The sequence below is a fragment of the Mustelus asterias genome, chromosome 6 (assembly GCF_964213995.1).
Source record: "Mustelus asterias chromosome 6, sMusAst1.hap1.1, whole genome shotgun sequence".
In the NCBI taxonomy this organism is placed as follows: domain Eukaryota; kingdom Metazoa; phylum Chordata; class Chondrichthyes; order Carcharhiniformes; family Triakidae; genus Mustelus; species Mustelus asterias.
In genome coordinates, this window is record NC_135806.1 from 106,811,132 (window position 1) to 106,825,680 (window position 14,549).

General features: G+C 42.6%; 1 protein-coding gene across 1 annotated transcript in view; it reads right to left on the reverse strand.

The window, feature by feature from the left end:
- Positions 1-14,549, reverse strand: part of msh3 (mutS homolog 3 (E. coli)) — a 278,450-nt gene that overhangs the window by 130,972 nt on the left and 132,929 nt on the right. Inside the window, exons 16-17 of the mRNA XM_078213881.1 lie at positions 8,120-8,236; positions 4,330-4,437 (exon numbers count right to left, since the gene is read on the reverse strand). Coding sequence (XP_078070007.1) covers positions 4,330-4,437; positions 8,120-8,236 — 225 coding nt within the window. The remainder of the gene's footprint in view (positions 1-4,329; positions 4,438-8,119; positions 8,237-14,549) is intronic.

The following is a 14,549-nucleotide window of genomic DNA, read 5'->3' on the forward strand; positions in this document are numbered from 1 at the left end:
ACATGTACCCCTAGATCTCTTTGTTCTGTAACTCTCCCCAACGCCCTACCATTAACTGAATAAGTCCTGCCCTGGTTCAACTTACCAAAATGCATCACCTCGCAATTATCTAAATTAAACTCCATCTGCGATTCGTCAGCCCACTGGCCCAATTGATCAGGACCCCGTTGCAATCCTAGATAACCTTCTTCACTGTCCGTTATGCCACCAATCTTGGTGTCATCTGCAAACTTACTAACCATGCCTCCAACATTCTCATCCAAATCATTAATATAAATGACAAATAACAGTGGGCCTGGCACTGATCCGTGAGGCACACCGCTGGTCACAGGCCTCCAGTTTGAAAAACAACCCTCTGCAACCACCTTCTGGCAAGAAGCCAATTTTGTATCCATTTAGCTACTTCACCCTGGATCCCGTGAGATTTAACCTTATGCAACAACCTCCCATGTGGCACCTTGTCAAAGGCCTTGCTAAAGTCCATGTAGACAACATCAACTGCACTGCCCTCATCTACCTTCTTGGTTACCCCTTCAAAAAACTCAGTCAAATTTGTGAGACATGATTTTCCACTCACAAAGACATGATGACTGTCCCTAACCAGTCCTTGCATCTCTAAATGCCTGTAGATCCTGTTTCTCAAAATACCTTCCAACAATTTATCCACCACAGATGTCAGGCTCACTGGCCTGTAGTTCCCAGGCTTTTCCCTGCAGCCCTTTTTAAACAGCCCTATTGCTTTTTCTTGCCAGTTTGTGTGCTTCTTCCTTGAATCTGATACTATCTCTAATTTCCCGTGCAAGCCATGGTTTGGCCACAATTCCATTACCACTTTTGTGCCAAACAGGAATGAACAACTTCTGGAGTTCACCTATTTATTCTTTAAATGCCTGCCATTGCCTGTCCATTGTCTTTCCTTTCAGTAATGTTTCCCAGTCCATCATGGCCAATTCATGCCTCATACCATCAGTTATCGTTACTGAGATTCAGGACCCTGGTCTCAGAATCAACTACGTCACTATCCACCTTGACAAAGAATTCCACCATAACATGGTCACTCGCCCCCAAGGGTTCTCTCACAAAGAACAAAGAACAATACAGCACAGGAACAGGCCCTTCGGCCCTCCAAGCCCGCGCCGCTCCCTGGTCCAAACTAGACCATTCTTTTGTATCCCTCCATTCCCACTCCGTTCATGTGGCTACCTAGATAAGTCTTAAATGTTCCCAGTGTGTCCGCCTCCACCACCTTGCCCGGTAGCGCATTCCAGGCCCCCACCACCCTCTGTAAAATACGTCCTTCTGATATCTGTGTTCAACCTCCCCCCCCTCACCTTAAACCTATGACCCCTCGTGAACGTCACCACCAACCTGGGAAAAAGCTTCCCACCGTTCACCCTATCTATGCCTTTCATAATTTTATACACCACTATTAGATCACCCCTCATCCTCCGTCTTTCCAGTGAGAACAACCCCAGTTTACCCAATCTCTCCTCATAACTAAGCCCTTCCATACCAGGCAACATCCTGGTAAACCTCCTCTGCACTCTCTCTAAAGCCTCCACGTCCTTCTGGTAGTGTGGCAACCAGAACTGGGCGCAGTATTCCAAATGCGGCCGAACCAACGTTCTATACAACTGCAACATCAGACCCCAACTTTTATACTCTATGCCCCATCCTATAAAGGCAAGCATGCCATATGCCTTATTCACTACCTTCTCCACTTGTGACGTCACCTTCAAGGATCTGTGGACTTGCACACCCAGGTCCCTCTGCGTATCTACACCCTTTATGGTTCTGCCATTTATCGTATAGCGCCCCTCTACGTTAGTTCTACCAAAATGCATCACTTCACATTTAACTGGATTGAACTCCATCTGCCATTTCTTTGCCCAAATTTCCAGCCTATCTATATCCTTCTGTAGTCTCTGACAATGTTCCTCACTATCTGCAAGTCCAGCCATTTTCATGTCGTCCGCAAACTTACTGATCATCCCAGTTACACCTTCTTCCAGATCATTTATATAAATCATAAACAGCAGAGGTTCCAATACAGAGCCCTGCGGAACACCACTAGTCACAGGCATCCAGTTGGAAAAAGACCCTTCCACTACCACCCTCTGTCTTCTGTGACCAAGATGTGGAGATGCTCCTGGGCTTGCAGAATTTCACCAGCTGTTCTGTCTGGAGACAATACACATCTCTTTAACCTGTGTTGAATGCTCCCTCCACCCACATTGTCTGTACATTTAAGACCTGGCTGGCTGTAGAGATTTGCATTCTAATCAGTATTCTGTAATTTGATTTGTGTGTCTGTTTGCACTGTTTGAGAACAGATAACCACTCCATCTGACGAAGGAGCTGTGCTCCGAAAGCTTATGGTATTTGCTACCAAATAAACCTGTTGGACTTTAACCTGGTGTTGTGAGACTTCTTTCTGTGACCAAGCCAGTTCTCCACCTATCTAGCCACCTTCCCCTTTATCCCATGAGATCCAACCTTTTGCACAAACCTACCATGAGGGACTTTGTCAAACGCTTTACTAAAGTCCATATAGACGACATCCACGGCCCTTCCCTTGTCAACCATTCTAGTCACTTCTTCAAAAAACTCCACCAGGTTAGTGAGGCATGACCTCCCTCTCACAAAACCATGCTGACTCTATGAACAACTTCCCCAAAACAACTGGATTGCCAACTAATCCTTTCTCATTGCACAGCACACAGTCCAATATGGCCTGCTCCCTTGTTGGTTCCTCAACCTATTGCTCCAGAAAACCATCCTGTATGCACTCCAGAAATTCCTCCTCTATTGTACTGTGACTAATTTGACTCTCCCAACCTATATGCAGATTAAAGTCACCCATAATCACAGATGTCCCTTGAACACATGCATCTCTGATTTCTTGTCTAATGCTTTTCCCAACGTTACCACTGCAGCTTGGTTGTCTGTATACCATCCCCACCAATGTTTTTTTGCCTCTTAGTTGAGTGCAGGTGTCTGTAGCACGAACAGCATGGGTGGTGGATTAAGAAAATGGAATGTATTTCAAGAAGAAACTAGACATGTATTAGTCACCAAATGGGCTAGGTGCACCAAAGATGTTTGTCTAGCTAAAACTATTCCTACTTTTGCAGAACCTGTACAACTGAATAAGTGTACATTTTGGAAAGGTTCAGGACACAAAATGTTCCGAAAATGCTTTATATAGAACTAGTGGATCATAATCTCAGGATAAGGGGTCAGCCACTTACAATGGAGAAGAATCTTTGGAATTCTCTATCCCAGACAGCTGTGGATGCTCAGTCAATTAACATATTCAAGGCTGAGAACCTTAGATTTTTGGATACGAAAGGAATTAAGGATTATGAGGAAAGTGGGGCTGATTTCACATGACCTTATTGAATGGTGGAGCAGATTTGATTAGTTTATTCCTTATGTTCTCAACAACAAACAAACTTTTCAATGTTATTCTTTTATCAAATTAGCAACAGGAAGCTAATCACACAGCATCGTACACAATTATCTACAACCATAGGGATTGTGGACGATTAAGTTGAATGTAAAACTACAATATACCATTATCAAATACCAAGTGCCACTGTGAAATAACATACTATTCGGAAGAAATGCACATTTCATAATGGACTAAAATCAAACAGATTTATTCAGGGATGAAACCAAAAGGGTGTGAATTCAAGCCCCACTCCAGGGACATAAGCAAATTATCCAGGCTGACATTTCAGTGGAGTAATGAAAAGGTTTTGCTGAAATGCTATCATTTAGATCACATGTTAAACTAAGGTTCCATCTTTCCTCTTAGCTGAACTAAAAGATCCCATGCCAGCATTCCAAAATGTGCTCCTGATGTCCTGGCTCTCAATCAATCTAATTAAAGCAGAATATCTGGCCATTTATTCCATTGCTGCTTGTGGAATCTTGCTGTGCACAACATTGACTCACACATTTCTCCATATTGCAACAGCGCCTACGGCCTGAATTTTACGAACCTCGCCCGAATCCTGCCCGAGGCCAACAGAGAATTCCATTCTGCCAGCCTCAATTCCGGGGCGGGCGTGTCAGTAAAATTCCGGCCGACATTTCTACTACTTTGTTGGCTATGAAGTGTATAGGGAGGGCATCATCAGGCTGTGAAAGGCATTATATAAAGGCAAGTATTTTTTCCCTTCCTAGAGCAGAAACTGCAAAGGAAAGTACGAGTGGGCAAATGTCAGCTAGAACTGCAATGAGAAGAAAAATTAAACAAAACCTCAAAAATTAAATGAATAGCAGAAAGAGACAACAACAAGATTATAAATTAGTTTTTATTACCTGGTATATCCTCCTTGCTTAGCAACTGCTGCCAATGAAAAGATGCAGTCAATGGTTGCCAGGTGACTGATTGCAGTTCTTATTCCATAATAGTGTTCGCCAAACTGACTGTAGATGAACAGAATGACAACATATCAAGAGAAAATCAGTTACCAAAGCACAATAAATATTCCTCAAACAAGTTACTAACCATTCATATATCCTGGTATACAATTTAAAACAAGCTGAATATAGAAGGTTCAGAGGGGAGATGAAAAAGCAAATGAGAGAAGCAAAGAGGAGATTCGCATAAAATGGAGCCACAAAATTTTCCATTGGTACATAAAAGGGTGGTAAAAAGAGTAGGGCTAATTAGGCACCATAAAAGGGATTTACACATGGAGAGCAAAGCTGAGATATTGCATCTGCCTTTAGCAAGGAAGAAGATGCTATCCAGGTCATGGTGAAACTAGATGGGTTTAAAATTTGATAAGGAGGTATTGCATAGGTTGTCTATAAGGCACAGGGGCTGGATGAGATGCATCGCAAAATACTGAGGGAAGTGAGAGTGGAAACTACGGAAGCACTGGCCATAATTTTTCAATCTTTCTTAGTCTTGATGCCAGCCAACTGGAGAATTGCAAACGTTTACACACTTTATTTGAACAAGGATGTAAAGATAAGCCCAAGAGACGCAGAGCAGTCATTTTAACTTTAGTGCTGGAGAAATTTCTAGAATCAATAATTCCGGACAAAATTAGTAGTCACATGGAAAAATGTGGATTCATTAAGGAAAGTCAGCTAACATTTCTCATGGGAAAGTTGTGTTTGACTAACTTGGAGCTTTTTGAGGAGGTAGAGAGGGTTGATGTGGGTGATGCTGTTGCTGTAATGTACTTGGATTTCTAAAAGGTATTTGATATAAGGCCACAAAACAATGTGAGCAACATTATAGCCTATGGAATAAAAGGGAAAATCGCAGCATGAAATTGGTGGAATGGACGGGCAGGTGGCAGATAAAGATCAATGCAGAGAAATGTGAAGCGATTCAATTTGGCAGGAAGAATGCAGAGAGACAATATAAAAGGGTACAATTTGGTTGTAGGATAAGAGAAACCTGAGTGTATATGTATACACGTCATTGAAAATGGCAGGATAGGTTGCAAGAGTGATTAATAGAGAGTCCAGTATCCTGCGCTTTATTAATAGGAGCATAGAGTACGAGAGCAATGAGGTTATGTTGAGCTTGTGAAAAACATGAGTTCAACCTCAGCTGCAGTACTGCATTCAGGTGTGGGCACTGCATTTCAGGAAGGATATGAAGGCATTGGAGGGAGTGCAGAAAAGATTCATGTGAATGGTTCCAGGGATGAGAAATTTCAGTTATAAAGGTAGATTGGCGAAGTTGGGACTGTTTTCCTTGGAGAAGAGAGGGCTGAGAGGAGATTTGATGGAGGTATTCAAAATCATGAGGATTGTGGACAGAGCTGATAGGGAGACACTGTTCCCACTCTTGGAAAGATCGAGAACGAGGGGGTACAGATTCAAAATAACTGGCCGAAGAAGAAAAATAACTTTTTCACACAGCGAGTGGTTAAGGCCTGGAATACACTGCCTGAGAGCTTGCTGGGGGAAGGTTCAATTGAGGCATTCAAAAGGGAATTATCTGAAAAGGAAGGACGTGCAGGGTTATGAGCAGAAGGCAGGAGAAGGGCACTAATTGAATTGCGCATTCGAAGAGCTGACACAGATACGATGAGCCAAATGACCTCCTTCTGCACTGTAACAATTCTGTGATTCTGTAAAACCATCCTATACAAGAGCCTACTGGATTTTGCAAATGTTTAAAGACGACAATTGAATGATTTTTGCTCAACCTTGAAATATCATTAAGATTTTTCAATTGGACAATTAACTGAAAAAACACCATTTGTTTTCTTTTCTTTCAATCTTAATTCCAGTTTTTAACATTTTTAAAATTCCGCAGCGCTTGGAAAGAAACATTTTTGCGGTCGTCAGAGCTGTTGTTTCTCTGATGGGAATTTAAATTTGACTATTACGGTGGAAAAAAACCCATCTCGTGCCACTATTCAAAGAACATTAATTCTTCAGGAAGTCTGGCATCCTGGTCAACACTGACCTTTATTCATTATGGACATTCTTGGAGATAAGTGGCGTGCTTCACTGCTGAATGCATCATTATGTAGTGGTGTAATAGAGAACTTTAAAATCTAGGGTATGGAAGATGCCACAGTTATTTTCTGTTCTCCCTGCCTTCCTAAGTGGCTGCTTCCCTTTTTTTTTTAGTTTGTATAATTTATTTCCAAATATCCACTCTCAAACATTTGCAGAACTTGACCATTTACAAGCGTCAGCTGTGCTGTCACTAATTTAATGCTCGAGCATCAATGTTACAAAGAGGTAACAAAAGTGCAGCGTCATTTTACACATGTACTACACGAGCAATAAAATCCCATTTCTACCAACCTGAACGTTTCAGCCTTAGAACAAGTGAAATACAAGACGAGGAGGTCACTAATGTATGAAAAGCCAAGCAGAATTGAAAAGATTAATCCATTGGACAAGTTCACATGAGGCTATAACTTTTGCAAAGAGGAGTCTGGATACAAACTACCAAAGAGCAAGTTCAGGACCATCAGGAAGCACCCATCATAAAAACAATGATTGATACATGTTAGAATAATGGAAAAAGAAATGGTGGATTCATTCACAAGGCTGTACAGTCTAGTGTCCTGGTGACATAATTACATATTTCTTTAAAGGCTTACCTAAATGGCCAAATAACCGCTGCTATGTTGTGTCGCCATAATGTTTTCATGATCCTTTTCAATAAATATTTATATCACTGCTGATATTTCAGGAGGAGGGAAGTCAATCACTCCAGTCTGGAAGAACTGAGCATTTTTGCTTTACCTAAATTATTATATTTTAACAACTTAGATGATGTAGTCATGCTGGTGATGATAATCCTGTGTTGTGTGTTTATAAACAAAGCTCAAGAACAATCATGGCAAATTTACAGAGACGTCAAAATCTCTTCAAATTGATACTTTTGAAGTGTACTTTTGGACTAATGGGACGAGCAGAATCCTTTACGAAATCATAACGACACCAACCCAATTCAGGCTAAACTGAAGACATTGGTGGATATTTACAGCATTAGGGTTAGGGTTGCGAAGGCATGCATCTTCATGATTTCTCTCATGCCCCAAATCACCCACGTCAAAGGGGCAGACTACCCTCACATCAACTGATGCAGACAAATAAAAAAAACAGTCTATACATTTGTACCTCAAACTGCAATACCATGACGCTGCCCTTAAACCAAAACTAGTAAAACGAGCTTCTTCAGCATGCATTGTTCGGCTAACAATCCCTGACAATAAATTTGCTAATAACAGCTCATTCCAGTTACTAATAATGCGATCATTCACGTAACTGGTCGAATATTTCTGATGATTAATTTCCAACCAAAACCTTTTTTTCCCCCCATTATGAAATGAGCTGCTGTGTATAAGCCAGTATTATAACTGTTTGTGAATTATCTATAAGCTGCAAGTATTCAGTGCCTGAAGTGCTAATTTCTCTAGATTTGCTTACTGAATGCCTAGCTTCATAACGCTGCATAAGCAGCAGAAACACAAAGCATCAGCAATACGTTTGGGATCTCAAATTAGCCATTTTTTAAAAAGTAGATGGAGTTGATCAATGTTGCAATTTAATGTTCCATTTCTATTATCTAGCTTCTACCACACGCAGTTTCAATTCAGACTTGATAGCCATGACATACTCCAGCAACTTCAGCCACTCTGCACTGCAGTCGAGGATAAGCTGCTCTCGAAGCTGGCACAGACGTTTATAGTGCTCCACAATGAATGGGGTATGGAAACGGATGACGGCTTTTGTGCTGCAGATAAAAAGAAACGGAACCAAGGTTACTAAAGTAATCAATTACGTCAGTAGTTGAGGAAGTCACATTCAAAGATTTCTTTCTGAATTAGCCTTGAAAAGAATGAGTAAAAGAAAAAGAAGTGCCGTTACACAGAACCACTCTCTGTACTGTCCATTATACTCGAGGCAGCATTTAGTAACGAAGGTGTACACACACTGCAGCGCACAATGAATGGATAAGCTTTGCAGAAGCAGCCCAATTTAATATCAGAGCCTTCCTTTCATCTACAGAAATGGATGGGCGCATTGACTAGGCAGCAGAACAAGTGCAACAGGAAACATGGCATGCTCAAACAGAAAGACAAGTGATTTCTTCTTCACAGTTCTTCCCCCAGCACAGAGCAGCCCTCCAAGAGTTCTTACACAGCCACTCCCACTAACAGCACTCCTTCATTAGTCTTTATTTTGTTTCATCTTTATTCCATTAACCTTAGTATTTATTTGAAACATCACCTTCCCAGAATATCAATGGGACGATTCTCCCCAAAAAATTCTAAGTGTCGAATTCGCGTGAGAACCGGAGTAAATCATGCTGATTTTTTCAGCGAGAGTTTAAAAATGAATCTCCCGCACTGTGCGCTGCAGAGTGCCTCAGCATAAATCCCATTAAAAATCAGTGGGCAGGACCTAACCCTGCTGAAGAGGCCGGCAGCATTGCGCTGAGCGGGCCACTGCACTGTCTGCCGGCCTCCCGATTGCTGGTCAGCCAGATTGGGCTGACGCCCCACTACAGCCCCACCCTCCCCAACCCAGCGGCCAGCCCCGATCGCTGGCCTCCTTCCCTGTCCCACCGATCCCAACAGCAGAGTGGCAGTGGGAACCCCCACCCCCATCAATCGCCCCCAGAGGCCCCGTGCCCATTAGGCCCTGCACCCTTAGCACTACCCCATGCCCAGTAGGCAGTGCCAAGGTGCCACCTAGAAATCAGCACTTTGCCCTTTGGGCAGTGCCAGAGGGCCCAGGCTAGTACCCAACCTTCTGGGGGGTCCTCAGTCACCCCTCCCCCTCTTCATTCCAGCGGGGTCCGGCCAACAGCTCCCCATTAGAAGGGGGCTATAGTAGTCCCCGCTGGAGTGAAATACTCCTGGTGGGGAGAAGAGGCTAACGGGCTCAGAGATTTCAGTCCCGGGCCCGCTAATGCCATTTAGATGATATTCAAATTACTCGCTGCAGCTCCGTGCCGATTTCCGGTAGGGCTCAGGGCCGGACACTCAGCATAAATTGTGCAATTCGGCCGGCGCTTGAATCTCCCGGCCTGCTGCGCTAAAAAATCAGTGCAGCGGGATGGGAGAATTGCAGCCAAAATATCTTTATTACCCCCACTTCCAGGTCAAATAAAATTGAATAATCTTGCCTTATTTATTCATGATGTTTTCTAAGTTGTAAACACTTTCGCCGGAATTCTACCACTCCGTCCACCACGGGACCACCACGGGAATCAGAGCGGGTGAGGGATGGACAATGTGAAGGTCCAATGACCTCGGGCGGGATTTTACCGTCTCAGGTCGATCGAGGCCATAAAATCCTGCCCTTTTTTTACTCTTCTTCAAAATTCAACAACTAAAGACAATAAACCTTCTTTATCTCCTAATGCACATTTCTACCCATAGCTTATCTGAGTGCATGCTTTGCATACCAAGGCCCCTTTTATGTCCTAAACCGTGATGCCGACACACTGACGCACTCACAAGCCTGCTTCACAGGATAACTCAATAAAAAACATGCATCTTTCTTCACAATGCCAATTGAAACTATTTGACCCATCAGCCCAGTGTGAACTCTTCGGTATCCAATTAGTCCCACTGCCCCCTGCTCTGTTCCAATTGTTCTGCAATTGTTTCCCCTTCAATATTTATCCAATTCTCTTTTGGATGTTGCTAACAAATCTGTTTTCAATCACCCTTTCAGGCAGTACATTCCTGATCATAATGACTCACTGCATTTTAAAAAGTTTCCTCACGTCACCTCTGATTCTTTCCGGCCAACAGAAAGTTTCTCTTTATTTATGTTATCAAAATCAGGATTCCAAAGACCTCTATCAAATCTCTTCTTAACCTTCTCTGCTGAGCAGAACAATCCCAGTCTCCAATAATTTATACTCCTCATCCCTGCTACCAGTCCAGTAAATCACCTCTGCACAATGTCCAAGACCTTGATATTCTGCCTAAAACGCGTGCCCAGAACAGAACACAATACTCCAGTCGATGATAAACCAATGTTCTGTAAAGCTTTACCATAACTGTGGTTTTGCACTCTATTCCTCTGTTAAAAAAAGCAACGGATTCCATATACTTTTAAACAGGACTTGTGAACTTGCCCTGTTCCCGAAACCTCCTTTTAAAGTTGTATCACTTAGTTCCGATTGCCTCTCCTCAATGTTCATACCAAGATGTTTCACCTCACAATCTCAGGGTTAGATTTCACCTGCCATATGTTGGTCAAATTCACCAGCCCGTCTATGTCAATTACTATCTTCTGCCCTACTTACTCCATTTCCAAGTTTAGTGTTATCTGCAAACTTTAAAACAATGCACAAGTCAATAACATACATTTAAAACAGTGTTCCTAAAACCAGCCTCTGGGGAATACCATTGCATATGTCCTTTAAGTCTAAAAAGCAACCACTCAACACTAATCGCAGCTTTTTATCTCAAGTCAGTTTTATATTCATGCTACCACTGTCCCCTTTAATCCCACGGGTTTTACTTTTGCTGCCAGGTCAATATGCTGCTTTGTCTAAAGTATTTTGAAAGTCCATATAGGTAACATGTAACAAACCCCAACTTGAGTTTAGATCGGGAGTTCAGAGTTCAGGAACTAAAGTTCCCAATGGGCCTTGGGATTTCCGTGCATGCACCAGCTGGGAAAGGGCTGCACAACCGCAGGTTGTCTATTTTTACCTCCCTACGCTGGAACTGGTTCTGCCACACATGCACTGAGGAAATAGTAAAGTGAAACAATGCAAAACTGCAGCTCACCTGAGTCTTTTCTAATATCTTTGAGTGTAAATCAGAAAATGGTGTTTTTTTAGTGAGAAGATGAGACATCCTTCCACCTAATTACGCTTAAAACAGGTGATTAGAGGAGAGCAAATGTCATAGAACAAAGAACAAAGAAAATTACAGCACAGGAACAGGCCCTTCGGCCCTCCAAGCCTGCACCGACCATGCTGCCCAACTTAACTAAAACCCCCTACCCTTCCGGGGACAGATCCCTCTATTCGCATCCTATTCATGTATTTGTCAAGACGTCCCTTAAAAGTCACTACTGTATCCGCTTCCACTACCTCCTCCGGCAACGAGTTCCGGGCATCCACTACTCTCTGTGTAAAAAATCTGCCTCGTACATCTCCTTTAAACCTTGCCCTTCACACCTTAAACCTGTGCCCCCTAGTAATTGACTCTTGGGAAAAAGCTTCTGACTATCCACTCTGTCCATGCCTCTCATAATCTTGTAGACTTCTGTCAGGTCGCCCTTCAACCTCCATTGTTCCAGTGAGGACAAACCAAGTTTCTCCAACCTCTCCTCATAGCTAATGCCCTCCATGCCAGGCAACATCCTGGTAAATCTTTTCTGTACCCTCTCCAAAGCCTCCACATCCTTCTGGTAGTGTGGGGACCAGAATTGAACACTCTATTCCAAGTGCGGCCTAAACAAGGTTCTATAAAGCTGCAACATGACTTGCCATTTTTTAAACTCAATGCCCCGGCCAATGAAGGCAAGCATGCCGTATGCCTTCTTGACTACCTTCTCCACCTGCATTGCCTCTTTCAGTGACCTGTGTACTTGTACACCCAGATTCCTTTGTCTATCAATATTCTTAAGGGTTCTGCCATTTGCTGTATATTTCCTATCTGTATTAGACCTTCTAAAATGCATTACCTCACATTTGTCCAGATTAAACTCCATCTGCCATCTCTCCGCCCAAGTCTCCAACCAATCTATATCCTTATAACCCCAGCTGATGTTAAGACTGGACAATCAGATCCCAGAACAAATCTTGGCTTGATAGATCCTAACATTTTGGAAACTGTGGAGGTAAGTTACTGAACAAATTCACAGGAGTCTGCTGGTGAACTTTTAACACACAGAATAAAACATTTATTAAACCAAAAAAAAAATTAACTATATTACACCAGGCAAAAAGTTGGAAAGATCTTAAGACAAATACAAGAAAATGATTCAAATATTCACTACTCCTTCACCCCATGAGGGAAGACAGTGTATCTGACCTTTGTTATCAACCCCCTCATTTCTTCCGCAAAGATCTCAGTCAAGTTAGTTAAAAATGACTCTCCCTTAACAAATTCATTCTCACTTCTCATTTAGTAGCCCATATTTTTCCAAATGCCAATTAATTTTGCCCCAAAGAATCTCCACCATCATGTCAGGCTGTCTGGTCTGAGTTATTACTTTCCCTTTTTGTAAGCAGTGATGTAACATTTGCAATCCTCCTCTAATCAGCTATTCATTCCTCAAGTGTAATTAGGTTGAAGGATGCCTTATTTCCCATTCAGAAACAACATTTTCTGACTTACGCTCAATGATATTAAAACACACAGGTGAGAATGCGGGGCATTCATCATTGTTGGGCATAAAGCTCCCCATCTTAGTATTAAGACACATAAAGCAACAAAAGACTCTCTAGTTATAGAAGTCACAACCTTTGACTCTCCTCATCCAATTCTGGATACCTCAGGTAATGTAATTCACCAAAAAGGGCCCAGCAAAAAGAGCGGCACGGTAGCACAGTGGTTAGCACTGCTGCTTCACAGCACCAGGGACCGGGGTTCGATTCCCGGCTTGGGTCACTGTCTGTGTGGAGTTTGCACGTGCTCCCCGTGTCTGTGTGGGTTTCCTCCGGGTTCTCCGGTTTCCTCCCACAGTCCGAAAGACGTGCTGGTTAGGTGCATTGACCCGAACAGGCGCCGGACTGTGGTGACTAGGAGAATTTCACAGTAAACTTCATTGCAGTGTTAATATAAGCCTTACTTGTGACTAATAAACTTTAAACTTTACTTTTCAATCTCTCGTGGGAGGAGAAAAGCACTATAATTTTCTATATAAAATTTAGTACAGAAATAGTGGCCGGAGCTCTACCACCTTCCCCTTCATGGGAATCGACGCAGGCAAGGGTCCGACAACGGAAATCTCTGTTGACCTCAGGCGGGAATTTCCGGTCTCACCCGAGCAAGACCATAAAGTCCCGCCCAGTGTGTCTGACATAATTTTTTAGAAATGAATTCTTTCCCACTAATATATGATCTAGTAAATATATCTGCTGTGACATAATAGTTGCCTGTTTCCTTGCATTTAAACGGTGTCTGATTTAAAGTGTCAGTCAGTACCCTCAATGATTCAACCAGCAGGGACTCATTGTGAGATGAAGAACTTGTTTGCTCAATGGTGACAACACTGAGCCAATTAACCAACAAATCTGTTTGGCTTGTCCGCATGAATCATTTATCTCTCACTAGAGACGCATGTTCCCTGTTGTATCTGTGGAAAACAGTCAGTTGTATTGACGGCACGTTACGTAGACTGTTCTTAATTGGATTTATGCATGAACTATTGATTGTTTCCTGATGAAAGGCAACTCTGAAACAACTCTCTACATTTATCATAAAGCTGCACAAAATATTATTCCATTTAAATAAATGACAACAATCAGCAGTTTCTGAAACTGAAGCAAAAATCAGAAAATGCTGGGAACACACAGGTCAGTCGCCAATTGTGGAGAGAAAGTAGTTAAAGTTTCCAATGTGGACATTTTGTATTAATTGAAATGAGTTAGAAAAGGCAACTGCTCAGTTTTTCCAGAAATATTGTTTTTGATATCTGTGGTATCAAAAGCAAATTTTGCAAAGTACTTTTGGGAAGAAATTACACTGTTGTAAGGTGAGGAATTGAGGCAGCCAATTGCACCCACAAACACTAACGAGATACATGACCAGATAATCTCTTTCAGTGACCTACTGAGACACCAAAACTCCATCCTTACTTCAAATAGCAGCAGGGGATCTTTTACACTCAAGCCAAAAGAACTTGGTTTAATATTTCATCCAACCTCACCATAGTACCACAAAATCCCTACAGTGCAGAAAGAGGCCATCCGGCCCATCGATCTGCACCCACTCTCCGAAAGAGTATCCCACCCAAGCCCTCCCCTCTGCCCCATCCATGCAACCCCACACATTTACCATGACTAATCCACCTAATCTTTGGACACTAAGGGGCAATTTAGCGTGGCCAATCTATCTAACCTGCAC